The sequence below is a fragment of the Podarcis vaucheri genome, assembly GCF_965113315.1.
Source record: "Podarcis vaucheri genome assembly, chromosome: 10".
Classification (NCBI taxonomy): Eukaryota; Metazoa; Chordata; class Lepidosauria; order Squamata; family Lacertidae; genus Podarcis; species Podarcis vaucheri.
Genome location: NC_138748.1, coordinates 8,885,761 through 8,906,666, shown reverse-complemented (window position 1 = coordinate 8,906,666; position 20,906 = coordinate 8,885,761). Strand labels below are relative to the sequence as shown.

At 47.0% G+C, this 20,906-nt stretch overlaps 1 protein-coding gene across 1 annotated transcript; it reads left to right on the top strand.

The window, feature by feature from the left end:
- The first annotated feature begins 910 nt into the window (after positions 1-910).
- EFCAB10 (EF-hand calcium binding domain 10) lies at positions 911-19,199 on the top strand. Its single transcript, XM_082239923.1, has 4 exons — positions 911-1,048; positions 15,227-15,391; positions 16,273-16,357; positions 18,990-19,199. Exons 1-4 carry the CDS (start codon positions 952-954, stop codon positions 19,024-19,026), a joined length of 384 nt encoding a protein of 127 aa, XP_082096049.1. The 5' UTR covers positions 911-951; the 3' UTR covers positions 19,027-19,199.
- Positions 19,200-20,906: the final 1,707 nt, after the last annotated feature.

The window sequence follows — 20,906 nt, the reverse complement described above, 5'->3', positions numbered from 1 at the left end:
CCTCTGCGCTCGGATAGGAGCGGGAAAGAGTTTAAATTGTCGGCGTGTGTCAGCGTAGCTGTGACTGGGCAGCCAAAATATGCTGCATCGCCCCCCCCCAAAAAAAGTATAAAATCATATACTTGGAAGCGGCCACAAGAGTCATCTAGCGCAATGCGGGGATCTTTTGGCGAACGTGGGGCTCGAACCTGCAACCCTGGGATTAAGAGGCTTCTGCTCCCACCGACCGAGCTTACATCCTGCTGAGGTCCAATTTTGTGTGGTTTTAATTTTAGAAATCAAAGAAAAACCGCCCGCTCAAGAGCTTATTCTTCCCATATCTTTATTTTATTTACGTATAACATTTATATGCCAGTTTTTTTCTTCCAGGGAGCTCAAGGGCGCTGTCCATGCTTCTCTTCCCCGCTTCATCCTCGCAACCCTGGGAGCTTCTTCGCCATGCCGCCACCTCCCTCATGGGAGCTGAGTGGGAAAGGAGCCGCGAGGGTAGGGAAGCCCTGAGAAAACGCAAAATTTATTATTCTTGTTATAATCCCACCCTGGTCCTTCCTGTGTATCATAAAACACGAGCAGCGAATGTGGTGCGGCGGGGCAGCGGATTTTAGTTTTCGCCCTCTGGGGCTTCCATATTATTGGATCGAGGGGGCTTTTCTGCTGCCGCGGAGGATGCGTCTCCGCTTCAGAAGAGGCTTAATTCCGAATTTCTCTCCCACTGCTGCCCGCTGGCTTGCTGGCTTGCAACCATGGCTGCCCCGCTTGCTCTGTGCTTCCTGCAGCCGAGCGGGCGGTACTCAAATAAATGGGCGGTACACGCGCGACTAAAATAAATAGGACTTAAGGGCTCTCTCCTTATTGGTCCGCCGCCGCCAAGCCCTTTCGTCACGTGACCTGCCCCTCCCTCCTCCCCCCCCCCGCCGCGGGAGCGTTCCCTCCGGTCTCCTAGCAACGGCGATGGACCGCGAAGCGGAGGGTCGCGCTTACCTGGCGCAGCACAAAATCCCGGAGCTTTTGCACAACCTGAGCGCCTTGCTGCTCTACCACCGGCCAGGTAAGCCCGCCTCACCCAGGCCATGCCAGACGCCAAACCTCTTGCCCCCCTCAGGTGAATATGGTGCCTGGAGGGAGGACAGGATTTGACCCACCCAAAGAACCATTATTTTCACAATAATTCCTTTTGGTACAGTTGCTTTTAAATGGATCTTCTTGTTAGGTGCCCATATAAATATAGCTTTTATTATGGAAAAAGGTAAAAGGCGGATCTACACGGATCCTCGTGAATTCATATGATTTTTTCATTCAAATTAAATAAAACCACCATGATATTGTATACCATGTCTTACTCTGTAGAAAGCATCAAAAAAATCACGCACCCACTGTTTCAGGGGGGCGCAGGGGCGCAAAAACATGGTTAAAAAACACGGATCCTCGTGGATGCTCATGATTTTTCCACTAGATCAGCCCAAAGTCACCATCAGATCAAAGATCATGGCCATGGGCACAGCATCCACCACAAAAATCACGGATCCACGGCTTCCTGGCGAAACCGTGGCCCAAAAACGTGGTTTTCAAGAACGGATCTTCATGGATCCACACGCTTTCTGCATCGGGCCAACCCAAACTAACCGTCAAATCACATATCATAGTAAGGGGCACAGCCTTCACCACAAAAATCACGGATCCACGGCTTCCTGACCATACCGTGGCCCAAAAACGTGGTTCCGAAGCACGGATCCTCATGAATCCTCATGATTTTTGCACTAGATCAGCCCAAAGTCACCATCAGATCAAACATCATGGCCATGGGCACAGCATCCACCACAAAAATCACAGATCCACGACTTCCTGGCGAAACCGTGGCCCAAAAACTTGGTTCCAAACCACAGATCCTCATGGATCCTCACGCTTTTTGCATCGGGCCATCCCAAACTCACCGTCAAATCACACATCATGTCCAGAGGCACAGCCTGCACCACAAAAATCACGGATCCACGGCTTCCTGACCATACCGTGGCCCAAAAACGTGGTTTTGAAGCACGGATCTTCATGGATCCTCACGCTTTTTGCATCGGGCCACCCCAAACTCACCGTCAAATCACACATCATGTCCAGGGGCAGAGCCTGCACCACAGAAAACTCGGATCCACGGCTTCCTGGCCACTCCAAGGCCCAAAAACGTGGTTTTGAAGCACGGATCCTCATGGATCCTCACGCTTTTTGCATTGGGCCAACCCAAACTCACTGTCAAATCACACATCATTCCCAGGGGCACAGCTTACACCACAAAAAACTCGGATCCACGGCTTCCTGGCCACTCCATGGCCCAAAAACGTGGTTTTGAAGCACGGATCCTCATGGATCCTGACTCTTTTTGCATTGGGCCAACCCAAACTGACCATCAAATCACACATCATGTCCAGGGGAACTGCCTGCACCACAAAAAACTCGGATCCACTGCTTCCTGGCAATGCCATGGCCCAAAAACTTGGTTTTGAAGCACGGATCCTCATGGATCCTCACACTTCTTGCATTGGGCCACCCCAAACTCACCGTCAAATCACACATCATTCCCAGGGGCACAACCTGCACCACAAAAATCACGGATCCATGGCTTCCTGGCGACACCGTAGCCCAAAAATGTAGTTTTGAAGCACGGATCCTCGTGGATCCTCACACTTTTTGCACTGGGCCACCCCTAAATCACTGTCAAATCACACTTCATGCCATGGGACACAGCTTGCAGCACAAAAAACTCGGATCCACGGGTTCCTGGCCATACCGTGGCCCAAAAACGTGGTTTCAAAGCATGGATCCTTATGGATCCTCACGCATTTTACATTGGCCAACCCAAACTCACCGTCAAATCACACATCATGGCCATGGGCACAGCCTGCACCACAAAAAACACGGATCCACAGCTTCCTGGCCACTCCATGGCTCAAAAACGTGGTTTTGAAGCACGGATCCTCATGGATCATCACACTTTTTGCATTGGGGAACCCCAAATTCACCCTTTATTCAAATATCTTGTACATAACCACAGATCTGACCACAAACATCATGGATCTACTGCCAGATGCTACCCTGGATCTATTGGCCAATTTTTAGGTGGGTGTGCTGGGATGGAGGAAACTGAGTCGGCTGAATCTCTATCCATTAAAGATGGGCGTCCAATGGCTGGGCCAGAATAATTTCAGTTTGGTTTGCCAGCTCCCAGCTCTTAATGGGGCGCAATAGTCACCTGTAGCCGCTATCAGGAGTCCCGGTGTGATCCTGGATGCTTCTGTCTCTATGGAGGCATTGGTCACAAATGGAGCCAAACTGGAATTTTTGAATCTATGTCAGGTTAGGAGATCGGTACCGTACCTGTCCCTTTCCAACCTAGCCATAGTGATCCATGCAGTTGTCACCTGCAGACTAGACTACTTTAACTTGCTGTACACCTGAGCCGGGGAGAGCCGGGTATAAATGTGATCGAGAGAGAGAGAGTGAGAGAGATAGATATGCAGGGCTACCCTTGAGACTGCTCCAGAAACTCCAAATGGTCTAAAATGCAGATGCATGAGTTCTTACTTGGACTTTGTTGAGAGCCCACATTCAGTTGGTTTTTCATCAGCTGGATTGGCTCCAGGTGGAGTATTGAATCAGGTTCAATGTTTTGGTGCGAATCTTTAAAGCCCTAAACAGTCTGTGACCTTTCTTATCTGTGGGAATTATCTTCCAATACACCCCTCCCCATGAGTGTGACGCTCATCTAACAGCAACCTACTGGTGGTCCCTGGCCCAAAACATATCCAGCTGTCCTCAACCAGAGCCAGAGCCTTTTTGGTGGAACGCTTTGTCTAATGAGAACCAGGGCTCAGTGCAATCTATCTCAGTTCTCTCACTTGTCATGGTGAGTGGGCTTGCACATTCCTATGACCCTTGTGAGTGAAGCCATTGGGAATCTCGTACTCCCAGCAGGGTCACCCAAGGTGGTAAGGTCAAAGAAAATTAAATATGCTCAGAGTCCTGTAGTGATTTCATGCTCTTTATTGCAGCTTGTAAAACAGTGATTGAATTTCCCCCCAAACCGCAGGCTTTTATATACATTATTTACACAATGAGTCCCGTCTGACTAGCTGATTCTGCTTCCCTCCTGGAGCCTGATTGGTCTTTTCCTGCAAGCCAATCAGTTCTTGCATTCTAGGATCCTACTTGCCTATTGTTCTAGGATCCAAGCTTAGTACATAACAGGGAAGGAGTTAGACAAAGAATGATCCAAGAAGTCCTCAACGGCAGAACAGGCGGGTGATAACAAGCAGTGTGTTACAACGGCTCTGAAGGCGGATGAAGGCTGCAGCAGATAGGATCCACCAGTTTGTCGTGACTACTCATGCCATCAGAACAGAGCCCTACTGCGAAGACTGTACGTTGGTCAGCGTGCACTAATCTACACACATAAAACAAATTCAGGCACAGACGTCTTCCAAAAACCAAACCCAACCTCCCCAAACCCTCCCCCCATGGCCATCACTAAATGGCTACTGTGGCAGGAATTTGAAGCCCCTAGTCATGAACCGACACATGGGTGGTCAGTCGTTCTGACTCAAGGAATGAGGCCGTTGAGCAGCTCAGCAGCTGTATCCATGACTGAGCAGCCCTTTTTAGGATCCACTATGCTCACCCCGAAAAGGGGAAGGGGCTGGAAACGGTGCCCTAAACATAGTATGCCTCCCTTTTTCCCTGACTGGATTACCACGCCCAGGTGGAATCTCTTTTCCCATAGTTTGAATCCATTATTCTGCATCCTAGTCTCTAGAACAGCAGAAAACAAGCTTGCTCCCTCTTCAACATGACATCCCTTCAAATATTTAAACATGGCTATCATGTCACTCCTTAATCTTCTCTTCTCTAGATTAAACAAATCCAGCTCCCTAAGTCTCTCCTCATAGGGCTTGAATTCCAGACCTTTTACATTTTAGTCACCCTCCTCTGGACATGCTCCTACTTGACAATATCCTTCTTCAACTGGGCACAGTATTTCAGGTGTGGTCTGACCCAGCGGCGTAGCGTGGGTTATCAGCACCCGGGGCAAGGCTAGTAATTTGCGCCCCCTAACCCGGGGCAAGGCAAGTAATTTGCGCCCCCTAACACCTAACCATGGTCATTAATACGCCAAGACGCGCGTCTTTGGGCGTCGCGGCGCAGCCTTCTCGGTCTCCCTCCCCGGCCCGGCTAGTCCCGACGCGGCTTCTTTCTGGCGCGGGGAGGGGGCTGCTCTGGGGCCAGTGCGTCAGCCGGCCTCCGGCGCGGGTGGGGGGGCCGTCGGGGCGGGTGGGTGGTCTTGGCGCACAGGCACTAGAGCGCCGCCGATGGCGCGTTTGGCGGGCTGCGCGCGTCCAGACAGCGACCCGAGCCTGGGCGGCGTGGCGCTTGGTGCCGGAGCCTCCGCCCGCAGCGCCCCGTCGGGAGACCCGGCCGGAAGGAGCCTCGAGCCGGCTGTCGGACGCGGTTGAAGCAGCCAGGGCGGCATGGCAGGCGGCGGCGGCTCCTCGGCGACTCCACGCGGCCAGCCCAGCACGCTGGCCGAGCCCCGCAGGCGAACGCTGCCCGTCGGTGAGGAGGGGCTGCCTGGCGACTCCGGAGGCAGCGAGCGCGCCCCCCCCGAAGTTGCGCCCGGTGCGGCTGGCACCCCTGGCACCCCCCACGCTACGCCACTGGTCTGACCAACCAACCAGAATAGTGTGGTAACATTCCTTCACTTGATCTAGACACTATACTCCTATTGATGCAGCTCAGAATTGCATTGGCATTCTTAGCTGCCACATCACACTGTTGACTCATATTCAGCTTGTGGTCGACTAAGACTCCCAGATCCCTTTCACAGGTACTGTTGTCAAGCCAAGTGTCCCCCACCTGTGCATTTCATTTTTTCTATCCAGGTGCAATACCTTACATTTCTCCCTATTGAACTCCATATTGTTGGTTTTGGCCCAGCTCTCTAGGCTATTCAGGTCATTTTGAATTTTGACCCTGTCCTCTGGTGTATTAGCAACCCCTCCCAGTTTGCAGTCATTTGCAAATTTGATTAGCACACCCTCTATTCCATCATCCAAATCATTTATAAAACTATTGAATAGGACTAGGCCCAGGACAGAACCTTGTGGAACCCCAGTAGTCATTTTTTTCCAGGATGAAGGTGAGCCACTGATGAGCACCCTTTGGGTTCAGCCCATCAACCAATTACAAATCCACCTAACAGTAGCTTTGTCTAGCCCACATTTTACTACTTGTTTTGCAATAATATCATGGGGGATCTTTTCAAAGGCCTTACTGAAGTCAAGGTAAGCTGGTACAAGGGAAAGCAGGATTGTAACTACCGTAAAAATTACTGATTACTTTGGATCAGCAGTCTCAACCTAACCCGCTATGTGGGGAGAGCCACGTGTTCCTTCGGAAGGCAAGTGGAATACAGTGTGATATACTGACAGCTGTTTAAAAAGATGTAACTGTAACTTAAAATCCAGTATCAGGGGAAAAAACAAAAATAGATGGTCCCTGTGTGGATAGTCATGTTTGCATGATGGGGCCACCTCCAGTGACCATGTGGCCTGATATAAGAGGGTTCTAAAATCAGTCCTGAAAGTAGACTAATTGAGAATGACACACGGATAGCTTTTGCTCTGCCATTAACAAGGTGAGCTGAAGCAAATTCTTGCCTCCCTTTGGGCTTAGCAATATTTCCTACAGCATTCTTGTTGAAGGGCATTGGAGAGTTAGGTGAGGGTCACTTTTCTGTTTTTCCATCAAGCCCCCAGACAAGAATGCTACAGCATCAGCCCCAAACACTCAGTCTCATAACAAAAAATACTCAACGGAGTTAGGGCTGAGGGTAGGGGAAGTACAATTATGATCTTTCCAGTCCTCTAGAAGCTGACCCTTTTGGTCATTTTGGTCATGGAGCCAAATATCTGTTTCCAAGTTTAAAGAGTCTAAACAAGTAAAGAACAAGCTTGCCCTTTACATGCAAAAGCCCTGAAATTCAGTCCATTGGGCAATGATAGGCTGGGAGGAGGGAGGTAAGGACTAGCACCTTCTCTGCCCTCCACCTCCAACAGCTACAGCTGAAAGTTTCATGATGGGGTTCGATTTGAGAAGCTGAATGTTAATAAAGGCACTTAGCCAATTTCTGCCACGGAAATTCTGAACAGAAACACTCTGCAGGTTCAGCCCCCAAAAGAAACTGCTCTATGGTCTCTGTGTTGGGAAATGGGAACAGATCTTGCTCATCTTCCCTCCACAAATCACCTTCCCTCCACAAATCAGTATCACTATGAGGCTGAACTGAACAGCTTGCTCCAGAGTTTTAAGAGATACGTTTCTGTGGTGTGGTAGTTAAGAGCGGTGGACTCTAATCTGGTGAGCTGGGTTCGCTTCCCCGCTCCTCCAGATGCAGCTGCTGGGTGACCTTGGGCCAGTCACACTTCTCTCTGAACTCTCTCAGCCCCACCTACCTCACAAGGTGTCTGTTGTGGGGGTGGAAGGGAAAGGAGATTTTTAGCCACTTTGAGACTCCTTCAAGTAGAGAAAAGCAGGATATAAAAACTAACTCCATAAATAAGAATTCTATGGAAAAGGACCATCCCTGCCATGATGATGAAAACTATATGTTTGGATTTTGCTGTATTATACCAACCTGTGGAATATGACAGTTCGCAGTTTCAAAATCTATTTGGCCACAGTGGATTGACAGTCTGGACACACAAAAACCTCTGGAAGATCTTTTGAATCAATGCCTATGTGAAAGCAGTGGTACCAGTCCTTGCAGTTTCCTTCACAGTAAGCCATAGTTAGGTCACCACTGGGCCTCCTGCACCCTTCCTTCAAGAAACATAGTGACCAGCAGCCTTCAAACAAGGATATCTGAGCAATAGGCTAGTGTATCCTTCCATCCCTCTGGGCATGATCGAGACACAGTAATGTAACTCTTGTTCAAGATTTGTCTCTTCTTGGGAGGAACAGCATCAATTTCCACTTGAAAATATTTGTCTTGTCCTTCAAAATAGGTTTTCCCACAGTACTGTATTATTTCTTTTGCAATCCAGGGTCTAATGGCAGCCATATCCTTTTGTATGAACTGTAATTGGGCAGCAGAAGCAATCAGATGGGCAATGGTAAATGTGAAAGGACCGTAGTCACTGGAATTACGGTACCTTGCCTGGGTATATCAGTTGGTGCAAAAAAATGATCAGCCGCAAAACTATAGGGATATTTTGAATCCATCTTATACAGACATGCTAAGAAGGATGTTATTGCATCAATCACAGAGTGGTTCAATCCATGTTTGGAATCTAGATAGAGCATGGTCTTCCTTTTCAAAATGATTACTATCAGTTTCCAGTGGACTTCTCTGTCATTTACTGGAATAATCAAAACATCTTTCTTTAGCACTCCAAATCTCAAACAGTTCTTCAGAGCTTGCACTGGCAATCTTTGACATATCTGCATGAAGTGGCAAGTACGGTAAGTGGGAAAATTGTTCCATTGTGACCTAGCTCTTTGGCCATGATCACCCTGGAGGCAAGAAAGGCATCTATTATGCGATCATTTATCCAGTTTGATCCTTTCAGTGTGTTTATGTCATAGTCATACACACAGATGTTGCCAACTGAACCAAAGTCCCATGGTTTGTAGACTGAGTGTGGGGAAGGTACAGTTGTGCCATGGGGGAACTGATGTACAAATCAGTGATTTGTCCAAACACTTCTCACTTTGTGTTGAGAATATGGGGCTGCTATCAAAATAATCAATATTGGTCACTGTCAAATCCTCTTTTCCACCTTTTGGAGTGGAGGTCATCTGAGGCTGAGTGCTTTCCAGGTGTCTCATAGTCAGTTGGTGATCTTAAGGAGTCAAACCCCTCAGCAGCCTGCAATGAATCAGATGCTGGAACTACTGTTATCTTTTCCTGCAGTCTGGGGAACTTTCTTCCCGATCTACTCTACTGTCTTTTATTTCACTTCAACTGTGTGAGCTACAACTGGCAAGGCCTCCCTGGTTCTGGTGGCATGCCGATAGATTTTGTGGCAGCTATAATATGGTAACAAGTCCTGGATGATGTCCTGTATGGACTATGCATGCATGGCTGCCCGTATGGTCGCCAGGAGAGCGGCTGCCCACACAGCCTGTACGGCCGCCGTGAGAGGAGCTGCCTGTACGGACGCTACGCGAGCAGCAGCCTGTACAGTCGCTGCGAGAGCAGCTGCCCATATGGCCCATACGGTCGCTGCGAGAGGGGCTGCCTGTACAGTTGCCGCAAGAGCGGCAGCCAGTACAGCGACCTTACTGTTACTCTCCCCCCAGCATGGCACCCTGGGGCACCATCACCCCGCTGCCCCTTCATATGCCCCTGTAGTCAATCAAATGTACTATGAACAATCTGAAGTCATGCTGGGCACAATTCACCACTAATCCTGTTCTTTTTCTAAAAACACGTGGTGGACTCCAGGAAAGCTGTCAGCAGGCAACATGATTCCCATGGGCACCACGTTGGAAACCCCCTATTTCAAAGTTTGCACTGACAAAATCTGTTCTCAAAAAAACTTGCAGTTAAACCTCCATTTATAATTACTACCCCTGCAAAGCAACCAACTTTTGTCCCAAAACCATTTGTAGCTGAATTGACGCAAGACAGGTGATTGTTTTTCATGGTTACTTTGGTGGTCTCCATCTAGTTGGTTTGATAATTTACATTCACAGGTAAGATCATCACAATCTCTGCCTTGGACATTCTTGAGGTTTAGCAGTGTCAAAAATTTCCAGGTGCAGTTCTTCACAGTGGAAGCTATGAATATGAATGTCATTTTATTTCAATGTTCTTGCTAATGCAGAACATTTCAGATAGCGTTTGTATTTCGGTCATTCCATGGACATTGGTGTGATCTTATAATATAATTTGGTGGAGTCCATTTAACAATCATGCCGATCCATGAGGATTAAAGTATTTAATATAGTGTTTGTTCCTTGGCTGTGCTCTGTGGTTTTTGTGGTTCGTTCTGTGGTCATATACATCATGTGTGATTTGATAGTGATTTCAGGGTGACCAAACATAAAAAAACCTAAGGATCCATGGGGATCTGTGCTTCATGAGAATCTTTTTACAGCATGGCAGTGCCCCAAAGTGATCTGGCCATGAGCAGCATAGGTGGTTGGGTAATGAATATGGGGCGACCCAGAAAACTGTGGAGCCGTAAATTTTAAATATATATATATATTCAATTTTATAAGGATAAGGAAGTACAGAAAGGGAAACGGGGGAGGGGATAGATAGATAGATAGATAGATAGATAAGAAATTTAAAAGACCTATAAAGATTATCAAATCCTACAAAGTACTACTACTACTACTACTACTACTACTACAAATATATTTGTACCCTGCCCATCTGGCTGGGTTTCCCCAGCCACTCTGGGTGGCTTCCCAAAAAATGAAATAAAAATACATTAAAAAGTCACACATTAAAAACGTCCCTAAACAGGGCTGTCGTCAGATGTCTTCTAAATGTCAGGTAGTTGTTTATCTCTTTGACATCTAATGGGAGGACATTCCACAGGGCGGGCGCTACAACCAAGAAGGCCCTCTGCCTGGTTCCTTGTCACTTTGCTTCTCACAGTGAGGGAACCACCAGAAGGCCTTCGGCGCTGGACATCAGTGTCTGGGCAGAATGATGGGGGTGGAGACGCTCCTTCAGGTATACTGGGCCGAGGCCGTTGAGGGCTTTCAAGGTAAGCACCAACACTTTGAATTGTGCTCAGAAATGTACTGGGAGCCAATGTAAGTCTTTCAGGACATGTGTTATATGGTCTTGGTGGCCACTCCCAGTCACCAGACTAGCTGCTGCGTTCTGGATTAGTTGTAGTTTCTGGGTCACCTTCTCGCTCTCCAGGCTTCAGCGAAAGCAACGCGTAGCCTCTGGAGCGTGGAGGGAGCGCTCCCTCTGCACATCGGAGGCTTCGTGTTGCTTTCGCTGAAGCCAAGGAGCCTGCATTCGCTCCATAGGACACACACACATTTCCCCTTAATTTTTGGAGGGTAAAAAGTGTGTCCTATAGAGCGAAAAATACGGTAGTCATATATTCTCCTATCGGCTCTAATAATAATATTGCAGTGGTGACATTAACAGTGCAGGAAAGGGGATTTTTGTGATTTTTGTAGTGCAACTCATGATTTGTGAGTTGTGCCCGTGGCTATGATGTGTGATTTGATGGTGAGTTTGGGGAGCCCCAATGCGAAAAGAGTGAGGATCCTTGAGGATCCGTGCTTCAAAACTACCGTTTTGGGTCATGGCATTGCCAGGAAGCCGTGGATCCATAATTTTTATGGTGCAAGCTCTGCTCCTGGCTATGACGTGTGATTTGACAGTGAGTTTGGGTTGGCCCAATGCAAAAAGCGTGAGGATCCATGAGGATCCGTGCTTCAAAACCACGTTTTTGGGCCATGGAGTGGCCAGGAAGCCGTGGATCCAAGTTTTCTGTTGTGCAGGCTGTGCCCCTGGGAATGATGTGTGATTTGACGGTGAGCTTGGGTTGGCCCAATGCAAAAAGAGTCAGGATCCATGAGGATCCGTGCTTCAAAACCACGTTTTTGGGCCTTGGAGTGGTCAGGAAGCCATGGATCCGAGTTTTTTGTGGTGCAGGCTGTGCCCCTGGACATGATGTGTGATTTGACAGTGAGTTTGGGGTGGCCCAATGCAAAAAGCGTGAGGATCCATGAGGATCCGTGCTTCGGAACCACGTTTTTGGGCCATGGAGTGGCCAGGAAGCTGTGGATCCGAGTTTTTTGTGGTGCAGGCCGTGCCCCTGGGAAAGATGTGTGATTTGACGGTGAGTTTGGGTTGGCCCAATGCAAAAAGCATGAGGATCCATGAGGATCCGTGCTTCAAAACCACGTTTTTGGGCCACGGTATGGTCAGGAAGCCGTGGATCCGTGATTTTTGTGGTGCAGGCTGTGCCTCTGGACATGATGTGTGATTTGATGGTGAGTTTGGGGTGGCCCGATGCAAAAAGTGTGAGGATCCATGAGGATCTGTGGTTCGGAACCAAGTTTTTGGGCCACGGTTTCGCCAGGAAGTCGTGGATCTGTGATTTTTGTGGTGGATGCTGTGCCCATGGCCATGATGTTTGATCTGATGGTGACTTTGGGCTGATCTAGTGCAAAAATCATGAGGATTCATGAGGATCCGTGCTTCGGAACCACGTTTTTGGGCCAGGGCGTGGCCAGGCAGGCGGGGATCCGAGTTTTTTGTGGTGTAGGCTGTGCCCCTTACTATGATATGTGATTTGACGGTGAGTTTGGGTTGGCCCGATGCAGAAAGTGTGTGGATCCATGAAGATCCCTTCTTGAAAACCACATTTTTGGGCCACGGTTTCGCCAGGAAGCCATGGATCCGTGATTTCTGTGGTGGATGTTGTGCCCCTGGACATGATGTGTAATTTGAAAGTGAGTTTGGGCTGATCTAGTGCAAAAATCATGAGGATTCATGAGGATCCGTGTTTTTTAACCATGTTTTTGCGCCATTGCGGCACCACGAAACAGTGGATGCGTTTTTTTGGTTCCTCCTGCAGACTAAGATGTGGTCTACAGTAGCATGGTGTTTTTATTTTGTTTCAATATAAAAATCATATGAATTCATGAGGATCCGTGCCTCGGATCCATGTTTTTATGGTGCTGCAGCACGGCAAAGTGTTGGGTCCACGTTTGTAGGCGTGCCTTCTAGGTGTGATTTGACACTGCATTTGTTGGAATTATTTTTTAAAAAGTGGAGGATCCATGAGGATCCGTGTAGATCCGCCTTTTATGCAGACCCTTTATTATTAATATTATTATTATCATTACAGTGGTACCTCAGGTTACATACGCTTCAGGTTACAGACTCCGCTAACCCAGAAATAGTACCTCGGGTTAAGAACTTTGCTTCAGGATAAGAACAGAAGTCATGCTCCGGTGGCGCAGCGGCAGCAGGAGGCCTCATTAGCTGAAGTGGTGCTTCAGGTTAAGAACACTTTCAGGTTAAGAACGGACCTCCAGAACGAATTAAGTACTTAACCCGAGGTACCACTGTATTATTGTTTGTTTGTTTGTTTGGTGTTGTTAATAATATTTACTCCCCTCTCGGCTTGGCACCCTGTGTAGGGGACCCATCTGTGCTGCTCCAAATAAAGTGCTCCTTCCGACCACCAACAGCCACAGCTCACTTGGTCCTGACTGCCATGTGACACGGATAATTTTGCCACAGGTGCAAATGTAAGAACAGGGCCGGCCTGCCAATGAGGCAAGGTGAGGCGACTGCCTCAGGCGAAAAGGATCCACTCAGGCAGCAGATCCTGGATGTTGTCTTTCTTCCCTGCTTGTTCCCAATGAAGATCTTCGCTCACCCATTTTTCCCGAGGGGGGGTCCGTATGTGAGAATGTGTGGCGGGAGTGCCAATTCAGTCCTCTAACCCAGCAGCACTTAGTTGGTGGAGAAGTTAGTAAAGGTAAAGGGACCCCTGACCATTAGGTCCAGTCGTGGCCGACTCTGGGGTTGCGGCGCTCATCTCGCTTTATTGGCCAAGGGAACCGGCGTACAGCTTCCGGGTCATGTGGCCAGCATGACTAAGCCACTTCTGGTGAACCAGAGCAGTGCACCGAAACACCGTTTACCTTCCCGCCGGAGTGGTACCTATTTATCTACTTGCACTTTGACGTGCTTTTGAACTGCTAGGTTGGCAGGAGCTGGGACCGAGCAACGGGAGCTCACCCCGTCGCGGGGAATCAAACCGCCGACCTTCTGATCGGCAAGTCCTAGGCTCTGTGCTTTAACCCACAGCGCCACCCACGTCCCGTTAGTAAAAGAAGTTAGTAGGGAGGATTAAAGTGCAGAGAACATGTGGAATTGAGGCCTGGTTGCCAAGCCCCTCACAATGTTCATGGGCTGACATGCAGGGACGCGGACTTATAAAAAATATTGGGGGGGGGGGCGGGAAAGCTCATGAATAATAAATAAGCTCATGAATATGCAAATAAAGTGGCGCCGCCCCCTCGTGAGCGAATAGGGGAGAGCGTGCTGCGCCTATTAATCAGCTCCGGAACAGCTGATATGCGGGAAACGTGGGGCTAGCCTGAGAAGAGAGGGCGAGCCCCCTCCGCTCCGGCCCTAAATAGGGCAAGCCACGCCCCCCCCAGCCAGTGTGGCCGGTCGGGATTCCCCTGTTCTCGCGGGGGCTGAAACCGGCAGTGCCTTGGGAGTGGCGGTGGTGCTGCGAAGCAGCGAGGCAGGAGCCCCCGCCCCCGGGGATTCCCTAATCTCGCGGGGGACGGCCGGGGCTCTCCGACTAGGGCGCGCGGCTGGCTGGCTGGCTGGCAAGGGAGCAGGTGGGGAGGAGGCGGGGGACGGCGGCGGCGCTCTGCTGGAAGGGCGCCCGAGATTATTGGGTGGGCTGAGCCCCCCCCCAAATTTTTTTTGAGGGGGCTCGAGCCCCCTCAGGCCCCATTGAGTCGGCGCCTATGCTGACATGTGTTTTAGGGGCAAGGACTTGTAGATGGGAGCTCATGCATATTTCCTGTGAAGACAGAACTGTTTCGGAAGAAACTTCAGTGATGCTACAGAAGGCGATAGGAAAACCCTCTTTCACAAGTGGAACTTTGTGGTTGCCGGCACCCGCGGTTAAATAGCTTACCGTGAACAAGCAGTTTGCTAGCGCACTCTGCCCAGTTACCACTCTCACCTTGCTCGTGATGCTTGGCTTTTTCCGTGCCTCCAAAAATGGAATCATAGTTTGTTTCTCCCTACCCACGGCATGGTCATGAAAACCATTGCCAATTATGATTAAATACAGTAAGTGCTTCAGTTCCCAGGAAAAGTGCAATTTAATGAGCCAATGATGCCCAGCTGCCTCTGAACAATAGTAGAAACATTCCCAACAACAGTTTGGCTATGACAAATTGTCATTTGGGTTCTCCTCTTCCAGAACTACCTAGTGGCCATTCAACCTGGACCTTACTGGCAAGCTTTGGTACCTGAATTTGCTTGTTTTCCTCTTCCAACCCCATACCTGTTTCTTTTTGTATCCTAGTCTGAAAGTCTGGAGATAAGGCCTGCATCTTTTTTTAACCTTTGCACAATGCCTAGAAAACATTAGATGTTTTAGTGAGAATATCTACCAGGACACGTTGAAGTGGGAACGTATGTGTGTTTTTTATCTTACAGACAGACCAAGAGAGTTTTTGATAAAGACACTGGAAAAGATAAAGTGTGCAAAAATGACTTCTACGGACTTTCCTTATCTTATGGACGAGTCAAACGTGGATGCAATGTTTGAAATGCTAGACGTTGCAGGCCAAGGTTACATAACCATACCACAGTACAAAGGAGGTTAGTGGCCCTTCATTTTTTTAAATGAACATCTCATTTCATATACTGTAGGTCAGGCATGTCCAACAGGTAGATTGCGGTAGATAGCACCTTTGCTCCCCATGCACCCCCCAAAAAATGGGTCCTTCCTCCTGAACCCCCCAAAAAGGGGGCAGATCACTGCAAGTTTTTAACTCTGTGAGTAGATTGCCACTCCTGCTGTAGGTTATTATGGCCACATGTGGCAAGTTTAGGCATGAGAAAAACAGCTTCAAGATTATTCGCAGCCTAATCTTTACAGAAATTTAGTGAGTAAAACAACAAATCCTTTAGATTTATATTAAGTAAATTTCTACTGTTTGTTAGTTGTTCCTGATGTTGATAAAAGGAAACAAGTAACATTTGGGAGCAATGCTCTGTAAAAAAACCTCAATACAGTAAAGCGTACTGGGTTCTTCTCTAGCAGCTATCTCTCCTTTCTCACCCACCCATCATAAACCTGCCTTGTTTTTAGACACTGGATGTGAAAAGATAGGGGTATCTCTTTGCTACATGGAGATAACGGCATGCGAGTTATGCTGTACTATATGTGTTTGAATGTCAGATCTGCCTAATCTATGATCTGACCTCATTCAGCCTTCCATCTAATGGAGGGTTCATAAGATCCCCTTCATTTAGATAAACCCAGTATAATGTGATTCTCATTACTTTATGCAGCGGTAGGGGAGGATATGTGCATGTACAGGTTTCTTGCTGGGTTGAGGTTTTTGTCCCATCGACATCTGATTAGTTAAGGTCTAAGCAGAACTGAAGATGGAAAAGAATGCACTGACTATTAAGAGTTGTGTATGCTTCAGCAGCCATTTCTCTAAGCATCTTTCATCTCCTCTCCCATATTTTAGCACTGGAATCTTTGGGATTAAGTATCCAGGATGAAATTTATGAAGAAACTGACATTATGACAGCAGAGGAGTTCAGGGGGAAAGTGTAAGTTGAACTTGAATGTTGCACAACTGCTTAATTTTTTTAATTATAGATTTTTCTACTGCTCTTGCCATACTGGGCTAGATTGACCGATAGGGATCTGACTTGTTTCCCTACATTTACCATCCTCATCCATCTGTCCCACTTCCAAATGTTTGTAATGTTTGAATAGGACGTAGGCCAAGAGATTGAAGCTTTATAATGGTAAGAAGTTCAATCTTATTGTGCTTGGATGTTTAATCAATTAGTGCTTGCGAACTTTGGAACCATTGGCAACTAAAACTACTCTACCAATCTTGCTGTTTTTCTCTGGGTAGGTCAACATTTTAAAAATATCCAGTTAGCCCTTCCTCCAAGATTATTATTGGAATATGTATGGACCTGGGGTTTGTGGAGTGTTAGGGAAGTAGTACTCTGAAGGGAACATACCATGCTCCTTCTGGGGTACTTTGTCCACCTTTGGTCTCCACACTGCACTCAGCTCTCATCTGTGGCTCCTAGAAGCTGTCTGCATGCGACAGCCGCCACCCTCCCGAGAACAGCTAAGCAAGGTGAGGGTAGACTATGAGTTAGCAACTTACTCTGCATGTGGAGACAGACTCTGGCAGATTGAGAGGACAAGACCAATAGTGGGTCCAACGGTTAAGAAGGCTGTTTCTGCACATACTGTAGAGCGGGGATCAGGTCAGCAAACTTTTTCAGCAGAGGGCCAGTCCACTGTCCCTGACACCTTGTGGGGGGCCGGACTATATTTTGGGGGGGGGAAAGTGAACAAATTCCTATGTCCCACAAATAACCCAGAGATGCATTTTAAATAAAAGGGCACATTTTACTCATGTAAAAACACGCTGATTCCTGGACCGTCTGCGGGCCAGATTGAGAAGGCGATTGGGCCGGATCTGGCCCCCGGACCTTAGTTTGCCTACCCATGCTGTAGAGGGAAGTGAGAGACAGATATTTTTCCCCAAAAAAAATATTTATTAAAGTTTTTAAAATATAACAATGAAAATTAAAAATAAAAAGAAACAAAATACAAAATACAACATAAAAACAGTTAAAAAAACAAATAATTTTCCATATCTTCCTTACGCTTATTTCCCCAGACCTCCTCATACCTCCCTTCTTTGTATTCCACTTCAATTTGTTAGTTCAGCAAATCCTTATCATTAAGCTTTTACCCATTTGTAAACCTTTTTTTCCGTATCTCCTAAAGCATTACAGCTAGAAACCCCTTAGTTTCTATCCAACATCCTTCTAACATTCATTAATTTTACAATATTTCTGTAAATAGTCTTTAAATTCCTTCCAGTCTTCTTTCACCAACTCTTCTCCCTGGTCTCGGATTCTGCCAGTCATTTCCTTATGAGGAATGGCTTATGAGGAACTTATGAGGAACGGCTAAGGGAGCTGGGCATGTTTAGCCTGGAGAAGAGGAGGTTAAGGGGTGATATGATAGCCATGTTCAAATATATAAAAAGATGTCACATAGAGGAGGGAGAAAGGTTGTTTTCTGCTGCTCCAGAGAAGCGGACACGGAGCAATGGATCCAAACTACAAGAAAGAAGATTCCACCTAAACATTAGGAAGAACTTCCTGACAGTAGGAGCTGTTTGACAGTGGAATTTGCTGCCAAGGAGTGTGGTGGAGTCTCCTACTTTGGAGGTCTTTAAGCAGAGGCTTGACAACCATATGTCAGGAGTGCTCTGATGGTGTTTCCTGCTTGGCAGGGGGTTGGACTCGATGGCCCTTGTGGTCTCTTCCAACTCTATGATTCTATGATTTCTGCCAATTCCATGTAGTCGATCACCTTCATCTGCCAGGGAAGTGAGAGACAGATAGGGCTCCTCAATCTGGGAAGATAGCCCATCTAGGTGCAGGAAAACTGATCCTAAACCTCCACTGCTTTGTGGGATATCTTGTGGGAAAAGAAAAGGCTAAGGAGCAAACCATACACAGTTGGTTGGTCCCTAAGGCAGTTGGATGGCGTCTTGTACACCTCCTTCCAGCAACTCCTTGTTTCCTTTGGACCACATAAGCAAGGGGTTGTCGTGTGGGCAGCCCAGGACCTCCATGCACGCTGCTCAGGCTTGCGCCCCAGGGAGGTCACTTCAGTGCTGCTAACACAGAGGTATGACTTCACCCCCAGAGGCACACTCCATTGTCTCTCAAGACAGATAGATGCCAGCTACAACTTCTCAATTTTCCCTGCTACAGCTTTTGGGAACACAAACTAGCCAGTTAGCATTAAGTTACCGGTACACTTATTTCAGTGAGAGTTAAAGTGAATGCTCAAATCTCTCCCACGGAAATTTATGGCATTTGAAGGCGATTAACTTTAAAGAAAACTTGCCATGTTTACTGTGGAAAAATAAGGAAAGTGTGAGCTGTGATAGAAATAAGTGGCATTAACAAACGCAGAGGAAAGATTCTTTGAAGAAGATTCGGTACTCAAAATAAAATGACCACAATCCAGAACAGATTTAGCATGCAATGATGTTGAGTAAACAAAATACATGCAGGAAATTTCTCTGTTCAATGTAATTAAGACATGCTTCTCAGCCTCATACTGTATATTGTGAACAGTGAATGGTACGCCCATTATACATTCTAATTGTTGCTTTTTGTTTTCCCACAGGATGAAAAAATTTGCTGAAATGTGGGAAGCATTTTAATCTTCAGTGTTCTGATCTAAAGCTGTTTGACTTCATATTTTACTTTTGAGAAACTAGTATTTCCATTATATATAGTTGACTTTTCCTGGTGTAAGAACAACTGCACCAACACTATAGCAATTCTGGAATTTGGCTTGTCAAATAAATACTGGGCTCATTATAGCCAAAATTAAGCAGTTTTAGCTCTTTTACTGCATTGGGGGGGAAGGCTTTATAAATATTTATTGCCCCAAACTCTCTCCTCAATGAAGGCTTCATGATACCTATCGTTTATATTTACCTCTCACTACCTACAAGATGCAAGGTATATTATGTAGATTAGTAAGTAGATTATGAGTGTCACTCTTATGGGCCATTTCTAAACCAGAAGGAAAAGAATTACACATTTCCTTGCCACATTGTGAAGTTGCTCTAGCTTGAACGAAAAGGAACAGGATGAAAAATGATTGCCCCTTGCCTGTTTAGAGAATAGGCATGGGGCAAACATTTTTTAAGTTTGCCTTTATCCATTTTAAAAACAGAAACCGTGGTTTTTACAAAATGAGAAAATTCCTTCCAGTAGCACCTTAGAGATCAACTAAAGTGACCTGAAGGTATCTGAAGAAGTGTGCATGCGCACGAAAGTTTATACCAGTAACAAACTTAGTTGGTCTCTAAGGTGCTACATAAAAAGCATCTTAAAAAGTAGAGCATCTTAAAAAGTAGAGACATCACCTTGCCAACAAAAGTCCATATAGTAAAAGATATGGTTTTCCCAGTAGTGATGTATGGAAGTGAAAGCTGGACCATAAAGAGGGCTGATCGCAGAAGAATGGATGCTTTTGAATTCTGGTGCTGGAGGAGACTCTTGAGAGTCCCATGGACTGCAAGAAGATCAAACCTATCCATTCTAAAGGAAATCAGCCTTGAGTGCTCACTGGAAGGACAGATCGTGAAGCTGAGGCTCCAATACTTTGGCCACTTCATGAGAAGAGAAGACTCCCTGGAAAAGACCCTGATGTTGGGAAAGATGGAGGGCACAAGGAGAAGGGGACGACAGAGGACGAGATGGTTGGATAGTGTTCTCGAAGCTACCAGCATGAGTTTGTCCAAACTGTGGGAGGCAGTGGAAGACAGAAATGCCTGGCGTGCTCTGGTCCATGGGGTCACGAAGAGTCGGACACGACTAAACAACAACAAAGGTGCTACTGGAAAGAATTTGTTTATTTTGTTTCGACTACGGCAGACCAATACGGCTACCTACCTGTATCTTGTTTTTTACAGTACAGTGGTACCTCGGGTTACATAGACTTCAGGTTACAGACTCCACTAACCCAGAAACAGTGCTTCAGGTTAAGAACTTTGCTTCAGGATAAGAACAGAAATCGGGCTCCGGCGGCGCGGCAGCAGCCGCAGGAGGCCCCATTAGCTAAAGTGGTACTTCAGGTTAAGAACAGTTTCAGGTTAAGAACAGACCTCCAGAACGAATTAAGTACTTAACCCGAGGTACCACTGTACTTAGTAAATTTTGGGGAAAATGGATTTGGATTTGTGGAGTTGTTTGCAGAAGCACAACTTTTTCCAAAGTTGTACATTTGTCCCATGCATGTGTGTAGAAATACATTTTTTGCTGTGTGATAATGAAGAAAGCCTTTTTGGCTTTTATCCTGTTAGTAAGTTGCTTGGAAACTTTTTTTGTAGTAAGTGACTAAATAAGTCGAATGCAGGCAGCAACCATTTTAGGCATGTCCGATATGTGCGCAACCGCACACACACGCATCATGCCAAACCAGGAAGTGACTCAAAAATGTCACAAAAGGGGGCGGATCGTGGCAGGGGCAGAGTGGGGTGTTTGCAGGATTTTTCAATGGGCGTTCTGATTATAAGCAATTTCACACAAG

What these genes read in the sequence shown, in the direction of transcription:
- EFCAB10 (XM_082239923.1), top strand. Translation starts at nt 952, where the DNA reads ATGGACCGCGAAGCGGAGGGTCGCGCTTACCTGGCGCAGCACAAAATC. An exon ending in GCTGCTCTACCACCGGCCAG is followed by an intron (nt 1,049 to 15,226) that starts GTAAGCCCGCCT and finishes TTTATCTTACAG; the next exon opens with ACAGACCAAGAGAGTTTTTG. An exon ending in CATACCACAGTACAAAGGAG is followed by an intron (nt 15,392 to 16,272) that starts GTTAGTGGCCCT and finishes CCCATATTTTAG; the next exon opens with CACTGGAATCTTTGGGATTA.